Here is a 14,711-nt window from a genome sequence, read left to right on the forward strand (position 1 = left end):
CATATTATAAGGTAAGGTTATAAAACCACAATTTAAGATCATTTTAGTGAAAGTTTCATGTTCCTATCTCATAGAATTTAAGAACAATGATGAATAAATAATTTTCGAGCAAAATTTAAATGGCCGGCTGAATATATTACCGCAGGAGCCGCGGCCGCGGAATTTAAATGACCACGTCAAAGGGTTAATCTGGATTCAGACAGGGTGGAGCAGAGGAAACATGTTTTTCACATAAGAATAACATTGCTGATTTGAAAGATAAAACCTTTTTAATTATGCAAAAAAGAAGGTATATTAATGCAATTTTAACTTACATTATGTACAGAAAATAATATCAGTCAGATGATGTCCTTCTTGCTGGACACATATTTGGAGCCTCTCCTCAAAATTCTGCATCGCGTTCTCCAACATGTCTTTCGGCACAACTGTGATTTCTTGACGAATGGAAAGTTTCAGCTGTAGGATCATTCATGGTCTGTTCGTGTACACTCTTGCCTTGAGGTATCCCCACAAACCAATAGATCAGGGGAGCGCGGGGGCCAAGAATCATCACTGAAATGGGAGATCACATGTTGGGGGAACATGCATCAAACAACTTCCATTGATGCTCTTAGCATGTGAGCTGTGGCACCATCCTGTTGGAACCACATTTGTCTCCTGTTTACCCGACACCTTAGGAGTTCTGAATGCAGGAAGTTATTTAACATGTCAATGTAGTGCATCAAAGTCACTGTAACTGCAGTCTCCCCCTCTTCAAAGAAGTAAGGACGAATGATCCCTAACTTAGAAACATCACACCACACTTTTGAGCTGTGGAAAGGTATTTGGTATACCTCTTGTGGGTTCTGCTCCAACCAGAACCAGTCGGTCACGGCTGACGCCCAAGGTCATCAACTCCACCTTTGCCAAGTACTAGCCATTTGAAAAACACGCGTTTCCTCTGCTCCACCCTGTATATTATGTATCCTGCATTCTTAGGGTGTGCTGTCAGTAGCTGTTAAATAAAGCCAGAAACAGCAAACTGTTGAAGTTATCTGAGATTGCTTTGTACTTGTTCTAGATGAAATTTTTACTCATGCAAATTATAGACAAAAATAGCTTCATCAGTCATGGAATTGTTACTTTATGATTTTTTTCTTTTGTATATGCTTTTTTTCCAGCACTTCTCATTACCTGTACATGAATTGTATTTAAATAAGAAATAAATTGCATCTATTGCAATCTTTTTATATATTAAATCATCTCTTCCCCTCCCAGAGAATGTGAAAAGTGTCCTCTGTCTTCCCTGCTGAATCTATCAATTGTTTTAGAGGTGGAATTTGGAGTGGTATTTGAAGTGTTATCAGTCAGGTCGTGTTGCAACCCAGGCTAGTTATCCCACATTTATTACATACTGAAATTATGATGCTTGCCCACAAAAGTATGCAGCGTGCTGAAATGTACTTGAAATTAATGACTTTGTTTCTATAGTTGATTGTTCTCTGCTGTTTTCTTAACCTTAATTACATGCATTACATGGTTGTAACTGCACATGCACAGAGTCCAGCCAGCTAAGCATCACATTTTTTCATTGCTAATACTGTAACTCAACAAATCCGCCTGCCACCCCAATACTAATGGGGAATTTTAAATTCCGTACTCCATACATGAAGGATAATTTTTGGTAATGATCTGTGTTTAGTTCTTGTAGTGAAATGAGAAGGTAGTGGAATATTTTTATGTTTTAGCTAACATTTATTGCCTGCTGCATTTTATTTCAGTGTATACCACCCTTTAAGGTGAATTTAATATCATTAAGTAAAATAAAAAGTAAAGCTCTCTCTGTACCAGGCCGTGAAGGCCCATATGGATGTGAGATGAGGGTCCCACGTTATCTAGATAATCAGCTCAAAGATAGTGGTAAGGTTGTCAGCCTTACGCGCTGGCCGCGCTTTACTCCCCAGGAAAACTATTTAATTAATTCCTGGTACTCATTTCTGTTAGAGGCTGAGTTAACTCCAGGGACATTGTGCGGCTAGAAGGATTAGGTAAATTGAAAAAACCAGTGACCTCATCGGAACTTGAACCTGCGACCTTCCGGCTTGTAGCATCATCCCTCAATCAACTATGCTACCGTGTGCCCCCAATATCATTAAGTAAACGAAAAGAAAGCTTTGTTTGAATGCAGTGCACCATTTTTTGTAGTCTGACTTCAGATAGATGTTGAATTATGTATTTTAATTGAAGTAATGGGATGCTTATTGATGGAGATAGAGATAATGATTGCAGTTTTCTTCACATTATCTTTTATACATCTGTTTTAAAATGTAAAATATAAAATACCATATCCTCTCTTGTGACATTCGGTCATATACTGCCACGGAGCACGGTAATCATAACAGTTTTCTCTGATGCCCAAAATATTGCATGTAAAGGGAGATCGAAAAGTCGCACACATCAAACTAAAAGTTGTTATAAATTGTATTGCAGTTAATATAATTATATTTCCTACCTCTAGATGATACTGTAGGAGTACTAACAATGAGTAGAAACACCATCTGTCGTGTATCGGTCATACGAGGTCAGCAGTATAGCTTTGTTTATTGCGTGACAGACATGTCATTTTCCCACGAATGAGTTTTCATGGAATTGAAGAGTTTTATCAGGTTTTCTTCACTGACGAAGTGTGGTTTCACCTTATTGGCTACGTGAACAGTCAAAACAATAGGATTTGGTCCTTTCAAAATCCACATGTGTTACATGAAAAGCCCTTGCACTCTCAGAAAATTGGAGTGTGGTGTGTTGTATCACATCGTTGAATAGTGGGCCCAGTTTTCTTTGAAACAACAGTGAACAGTCCAGTGTACCAAGATGTCATTACACAGTTTATTGCTCTTCTTGAAGTTGATGAACATGAGTGTTGGTTGCAGCAAGACGGTGCCACACGTCACACATCTAATGAAACCATGCAGTGTTTACGCGAGTTTTCCGGTGACCGTCTCATTTCAAAAGGACTGTGGCCCTACATTCACCCAATTTGTCACCCGAAGGTTTTTTCTTTTGAGGTACCTTTAAGAAATTGTCTATAAAAACAATCCACATACACTGGATGACCTCAAGAGGAACATTATGACGGCGATCAACAGCATCAGTTTACAGGTGCTCCACAAAGTGGCCTCAATCATAGTAAAAAAAGCTCGCGCATGCGTTGCTGAACAGGAAAGCCATTTCAAGCTGTGGGATTTTGTCGTTACTCCAATGACAACCAACTTCATCGGAAAGTTTGTAGGTCCTGAAAAGGACCGTTGGCTGTTGGGATGTTTGGCCGGTGAAGTAGTGCTATGTACGCCGGTAGAAAGAGATGTTGGTTGTGGTGCCTGGACTAATGTTGCGGCAGCTGAGGCAGTGGCCTGGTTGCGGAGCTTGGTAGCTGGAGTGAGGCGGAAGCTACGCCAGTTGCCCAGTGAGTTGGGCATGACCACCAGAGAGCCGAGGCAGCCAGTTGCCCAGTGAGTCGGGCATGACCGCCAGAGAGCTGAGGCGGAGTTGAGTGGTGGAAGCTGAGTTAGTTATCTGGTCGCAGTGCAGCAGTTGTCGGAAGTTGCCTGGTCGCAGTGCGTCATTTGCCGGGAGTTGCCTGGTTGCTGGAAGACGTCTGCTTGCGGAGTGCGGTTGCAGGAGTGGAGAGATGGTAGCTATGCCAGTTGTCCAGTGAGTCGGGCATGACTGCCGGCGAGTCAAGGTGGCCGAGTTGCCCAGTGAGTCAGGTGTGACCGCCGGAGAGCCGAGGCAGCTGTGCCTGACGCAGCGAAGTGCTGATGCCACCGAAGACCGAGCGCTCTGTACGAAGTGTGATAGCAGACTGGCTGGTGTGGTCACTGCTGCTGACTGAATGCGTGCTGCCGGGTTGGAGCTGCGCCTTTTTATATAAGGCGTGATGGAGGAGCGAAATTTGCAGAGCGCTGATTCTCTAGCGCATGTAATGACTAGACAGTGAGTACTGTATAAATGCGAACGTTGGAAGCAATTTGAGTGGTTAGCGTGCGTGATGGTGAAAAGTGAGCGCTGTAGAAATAGCGTGATAGTATGTGGGATGTTTCCACAGAGCATATGTTGTAAAGACATGATTTGATTTTGCATTCCTTAGTAAGGTTGTAAACATTAATAGTAAGTGCTGTATGTCTTGTAGTTTGAACATTAAATCAGCAAAATATAATTGCTTAAAGTGATGTCTGCGACTTCTTGATCTCCCTCTATATTAACAGTCTAGTCATTGCTCTGATGAAAATGAGAGGTATTTGGAATCACAAAAGTTGAACAAAAGAATCTTCCAATCTGGAAGTCAGTGGAGTCTTGAAGTAGTTGCAAAACTACAGAAATTAATTTTTATGAAATTTCAGACATTTAACCTAAATTCCGTCAGCATTAAGTTTAATTTCTCTTTCTTTCAGCGATACTTTGTAGTGGACAAAGGTATCTTGGTGTACGGTAAAGGTCCAGGGGACATCGCACGAGGAAAGATTCATGGTTCAGTTGATATTGGTTTGTCTGTTATATCAACTAAAGCAAAACGAAAGCGACTTGATATAGATGCTGAAGAATTTATTTATCACCTAAAGGTAGTATATTGTTTGTTCTTAATATTTAGCTACCATAGTTTGATGTAGAATATGGCTGCATTGCTGAAATAGTGTTGGAGAAGAAGAAAACTTGCTTTTTTTAAATATTGCTGAACAATTTTATCCAAAAATCAAGATTTGTGTTTACTTGTATTTTGTGTTATTATTGAAAATTCATCACTGTTGTCCCAAAATTTCTGTGTAACTTAACTGAATTTTATTTGAAATTGTTTCACATTTTTGCCAATAAAGTAAGCATGCCAAATGTTGATGCTGCATCAAAGATTGACACTTCTTAATGCTACACTCTAAAGTAAGGGGTATTTCATTCTCAGCAAGGTGCTTGCACCGGGGAATTGTATTTTGTTGTTTTTTTCTTTTGAGGGGGAGAGGACCATCAATCTGGACCTTCATCATTGATGGATCCTCTGATCTCTCCCCATAATTAATTCAGCATTTTTTGTCAGCTTCATATTATAAAAAATTGACTACAGAATAACAACAAAAACAGTGCAGCTTCATTTAATTTAATACGCTCAACTCTCGATTATCCAGGATAATGGTGAGGATGGAAATCACGATTAATCGAAAACCTAGTTAAGACAAATTTTATTAAAAGTAGTATTGTAATACTGTACCTTCATAATACTATAGGCCTACCTGTATTTAAATTTATTCAACCTCATTTTTATGTCATCTCATGGCCTATTTAATATTTTTTTTACATTACACTGAAGTATGAATTAGTTATTTCAGTCACAGTGTTCAGCAACATCCAACACTTTTTACAAATATTCACACTTAACATTTAAAAAAATTTAATATTGTCCTTTGCTTTTTCGCGGCATTTTCATTTTTACAGATATCCGTACGAAGCCTACGTAATATTAGCTTGTCACTTAATAAACTGTCCTCTTCACTCTCAAGATAGTCTAGTAAGGATTCCAAATGATTAAGAGCAGCACCATGTGATATTTTCTTACTAGCAGCACTGTCCACCTCTTCCTCATTCTCACTCTCTTCCCGTTCTTCTGGTTGCTCCCCCACTGAACTTACGATTTCGTCACTGCTTAAAATTTCGAAACTCGGCTCACACGAGTCACAGTCAAACCACTCTCTTATATTTTCCTCATTGACTTCTTCACCACCATGAACTTGGTTAGCCAATTTTGTCAATTCTATGGCTATCTCATTTTCACTGAATCCAGTGAATCCATGGATTTCATCATCTTCATTAGTGATGAAAGGCATCAGTTTCTTCCATGAATTTTTTATACAGATGGCTTTACTGTATCCCACGCTATTGAAATCTCATGTATGGCATCTAACATTGAAAAAGACTTCCAGAAACATGTAAGATCATTGCCTTCATCGATGTACTTTTGTAGCAAATTTGATCTGTAGATTCTCTTCAAGTGCTAATGTACTTGAAGATCGATACAAAGAGACTAACTGGGGCGATGTATCTGTCCTTGAAACTTTCCACAAATCCTTGCATTCTTTCACCCCTACCCTAGAACATTGTTTTAGCATAACGGGACCAAAAAATGCAGAGCTTGGTTCACACTAGTGCAAAAATAGTGTTACAACTCACAATGTGAAACAAAAGTGAATGAATATTAAACAACACATAAGCCTCAAAAAAGCCCTGGACAATCGAGAGTTGAGTGTATGTGTTTTCCATGAAGCTGATACTTGATGAACCTCAGAGACAAGGTTTTGTCATGTCTTGTGGACAGGGTACTGCGCCTCATCATCATCATCATCATCATCANAGCAAGCACTGCAAAAACAAAATCACTGTGTTGAAAGAAAACAGAACATAAAAAAAGGAAGAAAAGCACCGTTAGAAATAATTAGAAATAATAGCCACAGCTTGGGTGATGATAATGACACTGAGTCATAATTATCATATAGGTTATTTAATACACAGACATTGATCTTGGAATGCATCTTTTGCATATATTGAGGTATTATTATACTGTAGTAAATTGTGAGTTGCATGCACTCAGAGTGTTGAAATATCCTGCACTGAAATATGTTGAAATGAAAATGCAAGAAATGTGTGTCTTATTAGATGGAATATAGATCTTTGTTTTGCTTATCAGATAAGTTATATCTGACCACCATTAACTGCAGCAAATTAAAATGTTGTGTTTAAACAGGCTAAGACTCTTGAGACTTTTGTAAAGTGGGTGGAACAGCTGAAACAACATCGACTGTATCGACAACATCTTCTCACATTTGGCACAAGAGATGTTCCTGTAATAAGGGCACAGTGTAGTAGTGTGGAGGATGACAGCCCTGATCACAGTAGTAAGTTCATTTTTATTGAACAAGTCTGAATTTAAGTTTTGGCGTTTACAGACTCAAAATCCATTCGATTGTATGTAGAATTCTCTCTGAAACAGGAAAATAACGAAATGTGGTCAGTTTTTAGTCAGATTACAGACAACCAAGGACACAGTCACAAGTGTTCATTTATTTATTAAACCTCCCACAATTATGATGGTGATGACAGCACTGTCATTGGTATGTCAGTTTATGGGAATCAGCCATCAGAAAGTAAAATAAATGAAGAACAAAATTTTTTTTGATAAAATTATAAGATATTACTTTTACCAGAAATTATTAAAAATTTGGCTTTCTTAAAAGGCAAATGATGCTCCTTCAGCTTGTCATCATTCCAGGGAAGAAACTTCCTGTGTGGTAAAAGTATAAGTTTACAGGAGGAAGAGGAATGCACCTACAATATAACAGTGGCCTGTAGGCTAGAGGTGGTATTTTGTATGAGAAAGTCTACTGACTGACTATCGACTTCCGTCCAGATTTAACTTTTCCTCATTGTGCATTACATGGAAGGTTCTGATTGTTTAGAAACTGCACATATTCTCAACATTGTTCAGTTTCTGTTTCTTTGCTGCATATTCATGTGAGCTGCTATATTCAGTCATTTTTCTTTCTTTTGATTTTCCTGGAATTTTTGTCTGTCACCACTTGTATTTATTTCATCAGTTTTATATTTCTCACTTTGCAACAAGAGTAAGAGGGATTTCTTCACCTGGCACTTAAAAGGGATCTTGAAATATCCCAGTTGTGTTAGAAAAAATTTGTGGCCCACACATACTGGCTTGTCACCTTATTTTCCCAAGAAACAACATTTATTTTGAACTTGTCCACTTAAGTAATTACCACCCCACCCCTGCCCTGTACTTCTTGAGACCATGAAACTCCTCACAAAACAATTCTTTCCATACCATGAATTTATGGCCCAGAATGTCTGAGAAGAATATTGTCAGTCTTTTTCTGTGAATATGCAAAAAAAATACTTGTCACTTTTTTAGTTCCAGGTGAGAACGTCAGCTTATAATTTTTCTATTTTCTTGTATATTGAACAAACACTGCCACTTTTTTCATCTTCATATATAAAGTAGATTTCTGCAGTTCCTTTTTCATGTATATTATTGTAAGGAATATCCACATTTAAAGTAGACCCAAGTTTTTCTCATTTTGAGCTTTAACTGCTGTTGTTTTAACTGTCTTGGCTACACATCCTCATAATTGACATGCATAATAATTTCCAGGTACAAATGCAGTAATTACTTTATAAATTTTATCATTTGGCTTAGTAGCCAGTTTGTGTTCCAGTAGTTCTAATTAAATCAGTTTTATGTCTAAGGATAATTACACACACATACTGCTTCAGACAATGAAAGTATGTTGACAACTAGAAGTATAAGAACAGTTGAGCAGTGGCATTCTTACTGTGTGATGGCTTGTTCTGAGGTCATTCACATGGAAGTTCTTGGCTGACAAGAAGCAGCTGGTACATAGGAAGTATGAAAAACTTGTAACAGGAATTTTTTTCTGGGTTTCAGAATAGGAACCACAGCATTACTGGGTTTTTGGACTTTGTTCATTGTCCAGTATTCTAGAAGCTAGAAAATACAACATTTCGGAAACTGGATCTGTTTCCGTCCTCAGGTGAAGCCAGGAGTCACCTACTCTATTGGGTCCCTTAGAAAGAGCTAACCTGAGTCACTGTATCTGGCTCAATGATTGAGGAAGGAACCCAGCAGAGTAGGTGTCCCCCCTCTCACCTCTCACCTCACCTGAGGATGTAAATAGATCCAGTCTCCGAAATGTTATGTTTCCTAGCTTCTAGAATACCAGATGATGAACAGAGCCTGAAAACCAAGTAATTCTGATTGTTATACACCATCATCAGAACCCTTTAGAATCTTCCAGGAACAACAACAACAAAGATTCATAATTAGCACCTCTGGAATATAAACCAGAAATATTACCGCTGAACCATCTTGCCCAGTTCTGGTTTAGTCTAACAATGAGTGAACTTGGAACATTTTATATGTCATTGTAATTGTACTATAATATCCCCTTAACACTTCATAAAGACAAATAGGACAGCTGTCTGTACTGGATCATGGTGGGTGGAAATTGTCATTGTTCTTTTGTACGTGATGGCTGCTTACAAAGCAGAAGAATAAAGAGAAGGACAGCAGTGCACACATTTTTGCTTATAATAGCTTACAGTAAAAAGCATATGCATGCAACGTTTTTCCTCAAGTGAATATTACAATAAGTGGTGTGCAGTAGCTCGGACTAGCACAATGTGGACAGCATGCAAAGCCAGTTCCTCATACTGGTGTCTTTGCTTTCTTGCAGAGATTGCTGTGACACCTGAAATTATTCCAAATCGTGATGGCTCTTTAACAAGGAATGTGAAGCCATGTTCTCCCCCACCTAGTATTTTGGGTTCTGGCACAGGTGCAGGAAGTCGGTTAGCTGCTTGGGTCATTGACTCTGCACCACCATTAGAGACTCTCAACAAAGAGCTGGGACAGGTCACACAGAACATTGTGCAACTTACACGAATTCTGGAACAGATAGAGTCAATGCCAACCATTGATGCAGAGGTAATATAATATTGTACGCTCTATACCTAACAAATTAGAACTTAGAGAATTTAATTTACCCCACTGCTCCAATTTTACTGGAGTGTAATGTATGACAGACATTTAAATTCATGGTACATTAAGTTTAAAAATATGGCAGAGGATTGATACTTTTGTATTGCTTCAGTGACATTTATTGTCTCTAAACTTATTTATATGTATGCTGTCCATCCACTTAAATTTATACATGCACAGAAATGTTTTGCCTTCAGTTTTTATAGCACTTGTCTGATGTATAACTGGTTTTCAGGGTTTAGTCATTTATCCATGTAATATGTTGAAGCTTTGTTCCATTTTGGCACAGTGGAGTCACCATCTTCAGAGGAATGTGAGGCAAAGGTGGAATTAGACTGGAGGCAAGGGTGGAGAGTGGATCATGGTGTTATCCAGTTGGAAGGGGTCATGTAGTTAAGAAAGGGTAAAGGGAAATGGGCCAGATTGTGCTCAGATTTTATCTGTCTGTACAGATGATATTGTTAGGATATTTGATTATTTCAGTGGCTTCCCTGATGATGCATGGAAAGTAGGTGGGATGTTAATTAGGGCATCAGTTTCATTGAATCTGTATTTCATCTTGGTGTAGTGGTCAGCAACTTCTGGTGATTGATTCTGTAGTCAGGTGTCTCTGATGAGTTATGAAATTCTCTCAGAAATGTGATGGACAGTTTGATTCATGTATGTTTTTCCATAGATGCAGGGAATCATGGAACCAATTGAGTTTTTGTGTCAGAAGTAGTCACGTCAGAGAAGAGCAAACAATTCCCAATACAAAAATACGTTTACAAGACTCTTTGACCTATATGTTGGTCCACTTTCCCTTTCTAACTCATACTTACCTTGAAGATGGTGACTACTCTGTTTGTGTGCGTGCATAACATCTTCAGGACATGGCCCTTCTAAATCACAAAACCCAATGAGCAGAAAAGTTGTCTTCTGTTATGAAGTGAAGATGTACAAGTACATAATTAATTTTACCTCTATTATACATTGATTTTAATCATTACATAATTACACTTATGATATATGTTTGATATTTTATTGCAGCTGACAAATGAAGGCTTTTCTCCTAATGTAAAAAAAGACCGTAAGAAATTTGGTCTTCGGAAGAAAAAGAGTTCCAAAGGAAGTTCTGTAGATTTGACAGGTTCTAGTCCCAACAAGGCTACAGAACCTGAATCAGCATCTCCACTCTCAGTGAGTTTTCCTGGCACAGAGGTATTTAGATGATTTGATTATTTTGTATGGTATGTTTGGCTTCTTTTCTGTTCCACTGAAGCTACTTTATAATTATTCCATTACTAACAAATGTTATTTCTAATGTTGAAACTGACTTATTTATTTTTATTGATTCACTGTGCAGTTTCTGTTTCATGTGTCATATTGCCTGAGGTCATTTCTGTTTAATATTAAAATGTCTCCTCTTGAATATCCTTGAGGTAGTCCCCACAAATCCATGTTAGGTGGGTCCCTTGTCACCATGGCATGGCGCGTCCTCAGGTTGTGGATGGAGGAGATGCCCTCCAGTTTTGGAGGGAAACTGCGAATATATTGAATAAGCAGTCACGGACAGCCGACAAGGGGTGGTCCTCTGGCTTGGGGGTTGGGCGTGGGGCTAACAACTCCTCACTGTAAAAAATAATTATGTTACGAAGATGAACACAAAGCCTCGGACCTGGATGGATTCCTTGGATAAATGACCTAAGCTAAAGAAAACGGACATAAGCTTCGGAACGTCAGAAGCATGTATAGGGCAGGTTCGCTCAGGGCAGTGGCAGAAGAAATCTTAAAATATAAGTTAGATTTAGTGGGAGTACAGGTCAGATGGGATGGAGGTGGCATCGCACCAGCAGGAGAATATACATTTTTCTATGGAAAGGGAAATGAAAATCATGAATTAGGTATAGGCTTTTTCGTACATAAGAGAATCGTATCAGCAGTTAAGAGGGTAGAGTGTGTTAATGATAGGATATCATATATAATATTAAAAGGTCGCTGGTGTGATATCATTGTTATGAATGTTCATGCTCCAAAAGAAAATAAAATTGATGACATAAAGGACAGGTTTATGAAGAACCAGAACATGTATTTGATAAATTACCAAAGTATCCTATGAAAATTTTGTTAAGAGATTTCAATGCCAAATGAATTAAATGAGGTAGAGGGTAAAGAGCAGTATCTTGTTGAAATCTGAAATAGGGTTGCAGCTTTGGAAAACTTGCACACTGAGGTGGATGTTAACAAATCTTGGGAAACTATTAGAGAGAATATAAAAATTTCTGCCAAGAAGAGTCTAGGTTATTATGAGCTGAAGAAGCATAAGCCATGATTCGATGATGGATGCTCAAAATTATTAGACCAAAGAAAACAGCCAAATTGCAATGGTTACAGGATCCAAGTGAAATAAATTGGGATAATCTGAACAATATAAAATGTGAAACCAGCAGGCATTTCATGAATAAAAAGAGGGAATATCTGAAAGACAAAATTGACGAGCTTGCAATGAACAGTAAGAACAAGAACATTAGAGACCTGTATAGAGGATTAAATGACTTTAAGAGGATGAAGAAAGCCGTCTTCTGGGATGTGGCGCTGTGTAGAAATTGTGCTAACTGATATTTTGGAGGAACCTATCACCTCCATCTTCAGGGTAGAAAACAAGAAGAAATCCGCAAGCGAACCAGCTTGAGCAGATGCAACAGGGGGAGAGAAGGGAAGGTTGAATGGAGGGCATTAACCCTGTAGCTCGGGGGCTGCGATGAACATGAATGGCCTTGTTGATCTGGTATCATATCTCGGAGGTTTCTTGAGGGAAGAGATGAGAGGATTGCATGACTTGCTGAGGCAAAACCCAAACTCTCTGTTCTTATTGTCAGACTGGAGTTCAATCTCAATGGCCTCTCTAATGATGCAATCCATATAATGAGTCTTGGTAGCGAGGATGGAAGTATTCTGAAGCTGAATGCGGTATCCCAAATCGATGCTGTGTTCAGCCGCAGCTGACTTGTCTGGACGTTCGAGACAGATGTGCCGCTGACGCTCTTTCAACCTCATGTCCACAGAACGGCCTGTCTGCCCAATATAGATCTTGCTGCACTCACATGGGATACTGTATACAACCAATATCCTTAGTCCCAGGCTATCTTTGACCGGCCAGAGAAAATTAGTTAATTTCTTTGGAGGCAGGCCCAATGACTTGATGTTGTGCCGGGACAGCACTCTGCTGATGCGGTTGAATATAGTCACAACAGGGCAGGAAGGTGACTGAGTCTGGTTTTTCTTCAGGCCGACTGATCTTCAGCCAAAGGTTGAGAACTCTGTGGATCTGCCTGTTGTATCTGTTATGCCTGAAAACATCCCCCAGGAGAACCAACTCCACATGTAGGTTGTCTTGATTGCACAGAGCTCCAGCCATGTGCACCAATGCGGAAAGTACAGCTTGCTTGTTGGAAGGGTGGTGGTGGGACGCAGCGTTAAGATAGAGGTTTGTATGGGTGGATTTGCGGTACACTCTATGGCCCAGAGAACCATTGACTTTAAGAGGGGTTACCAACCTACCAGCAACTTAGTGAAGGATGAGAATGGTGATCTGCTTGCAGATTCCCAGAACATTTTGAACTTCTCTCTGTTATTGAATGTACATAGGGTCAGTGATGTTAGGCAGACAGAAATCCATACTGCTGAGCCGTTAGTACCTGATCCTAGCCCTTTTGAGGTAGAAAGTGCTATTGCAAAATTGGAAAGGTATAAATTGCCAGGTAGTGATCAAATTCTGGCAGAACTTATTCAAGCAGGAGGCGAAATATTACGTTCTAAGATATACAATCTAATTACTTCTATTTGGCATAAGGAAAAATTGCCTGATCAGTGGAAGGAGTCTATTATTGTACCAGTTCACAAGGAGGGTGATAAAACTGTCTGTAGTAATTATCGGGGGATATCGATGCTATCAACTTCATACAAAATTTTATCCAATATTCTTCTCTCAAGGTTAAGTCCATACATGGATGAAATTATTGGGGATCATCAGTATGGGTTTTGACATAACAGATCAACTGCAGACCAGATCTTTTGCATTCGTCAGATATTGGAAAAAAATGGGAGTACACTGAGACAATGCATCAACTATTCATAGACTTCAAGAAAGCCTATGATTCAGTTAGGAGGGAAGTATTGTACAATATTCTGATAGTTTGGGATACCCATGAAACTAGTTAGGTTAATTAAAATGTGTTTAAATGAAACATATAGTAAAGTCCGTATAGGTAAAAATTTGTCTGATAATTTCATAGCCAGAATGGTCTAAAACAAGGAGATGCTTTATCACCATTCCTTTTCAACTTTGCTTTAGAATATTCCATTAAAAATGTCTAAGAAATGCAGGTGGAACTGAAATTAAACGGGACACATCAACTGTTGGTCTGTGCTGATGATGTGAATCTACTGGGTGGTAATATAGATACCATAAGGAAAAACACATGGACTGACGCTAGTTAGGAGGTTGGTCTAGAAGTAAACACAGAGGAATCTTAGTATATGTTGCTGTCTTGTCACCAAAATGCAGGGCAAATTCATGACCTAAAGATAGGTAACAGATGTTTTGAAAACGTGGCAGAGTTCAGATATTTGGGAACAATGATCACAGATCAAAACCTAAATCAGGAGGAAATTAAGACGAGATTAAACTTGGGTAATGCTTGCTAATTCAAAATAATTCTAGTTCAGCGATAGATAATATATTCATTGATAACTCAAAATTAAGAGATTATACTGTAGGACCCTTTATAAATGGCTTATCCGATCATGATGCTCAACTCATAGAAATAAATAATATTGACTTTCAGCCCAGTAATCAACAATATAAAACAGTAAGGAAAATCAACAAGCATACGATGGCAGATTTTGTCACAAAATTAAGTAATGAATCGTGGGACAATGTATTTGACAGCAGTAATATTGATTCTAAATTTAATTGCTTTCTGAACACATACTTGAGGATCTTTTATTCAAGCTTTCCCTTAAAAATAGTCAAAAATGAAAATAAAAACAAATCCACCTGGATAACAATTGGAATAAAAACTTCATGTAAACACAAAAGACAACTATATTTGGCCAGTAGGGACAGTAATGATCCAAGACT

General features: G+C 38.7%; 1 protein-coding gene across 3 annotated transcripts in view; it reads left to right on the plus strand.

The window, feature by feature from the left end:
* Window positions 1–14,711, plus strand: part of LOC111875812 (oxysterol-binding protein-related protein 6) — an 85,694-nt gene that overhangs the window by 20,786 nt on the left and 50,197 nt on the right. For 2 of the 3 annotated variants that reach the window (XM_023872354.2, XM_033750232.1), the window contains exons 5-8: window positions 4,431–4,598; window positions 6,764–6,914; window positions 9,285–9,535; window positions 10,619–10,789. In XM_023872354.2, the coding sequence (XP_023728122.1) occupies window positions 4,431–4,598; window positions 6,764–6,914; window positions 9,285–9,535; window positions 10,619–10,789 (741 nt within the window). The remainder of the gene's footprint in view (window positions 1–4,430; window positions 4,599–6,763; window positions 6,915–9,284; window positions 9,536–10,618; window positions 10,790–14,711) is intronic. The other variant, XM_023872355.2, reaches the window with a different exon arrangement.

Source organism: Cryptotermes secundus, unplaced genomic scaffold, assembly GCF_002891405.2.
Source record: "Cryptotermes secundus unplaced genomic scaffold, Csec_1.0 scaffold1799, whole genome shotgun sequence".
NCBI classification, from domain to species: Eukaryota; Metazoa; Arthropoda; class Insecta; order Blattodea; family Kalotermitidae; genus Cryptotermes; species Cryptotermes secundus.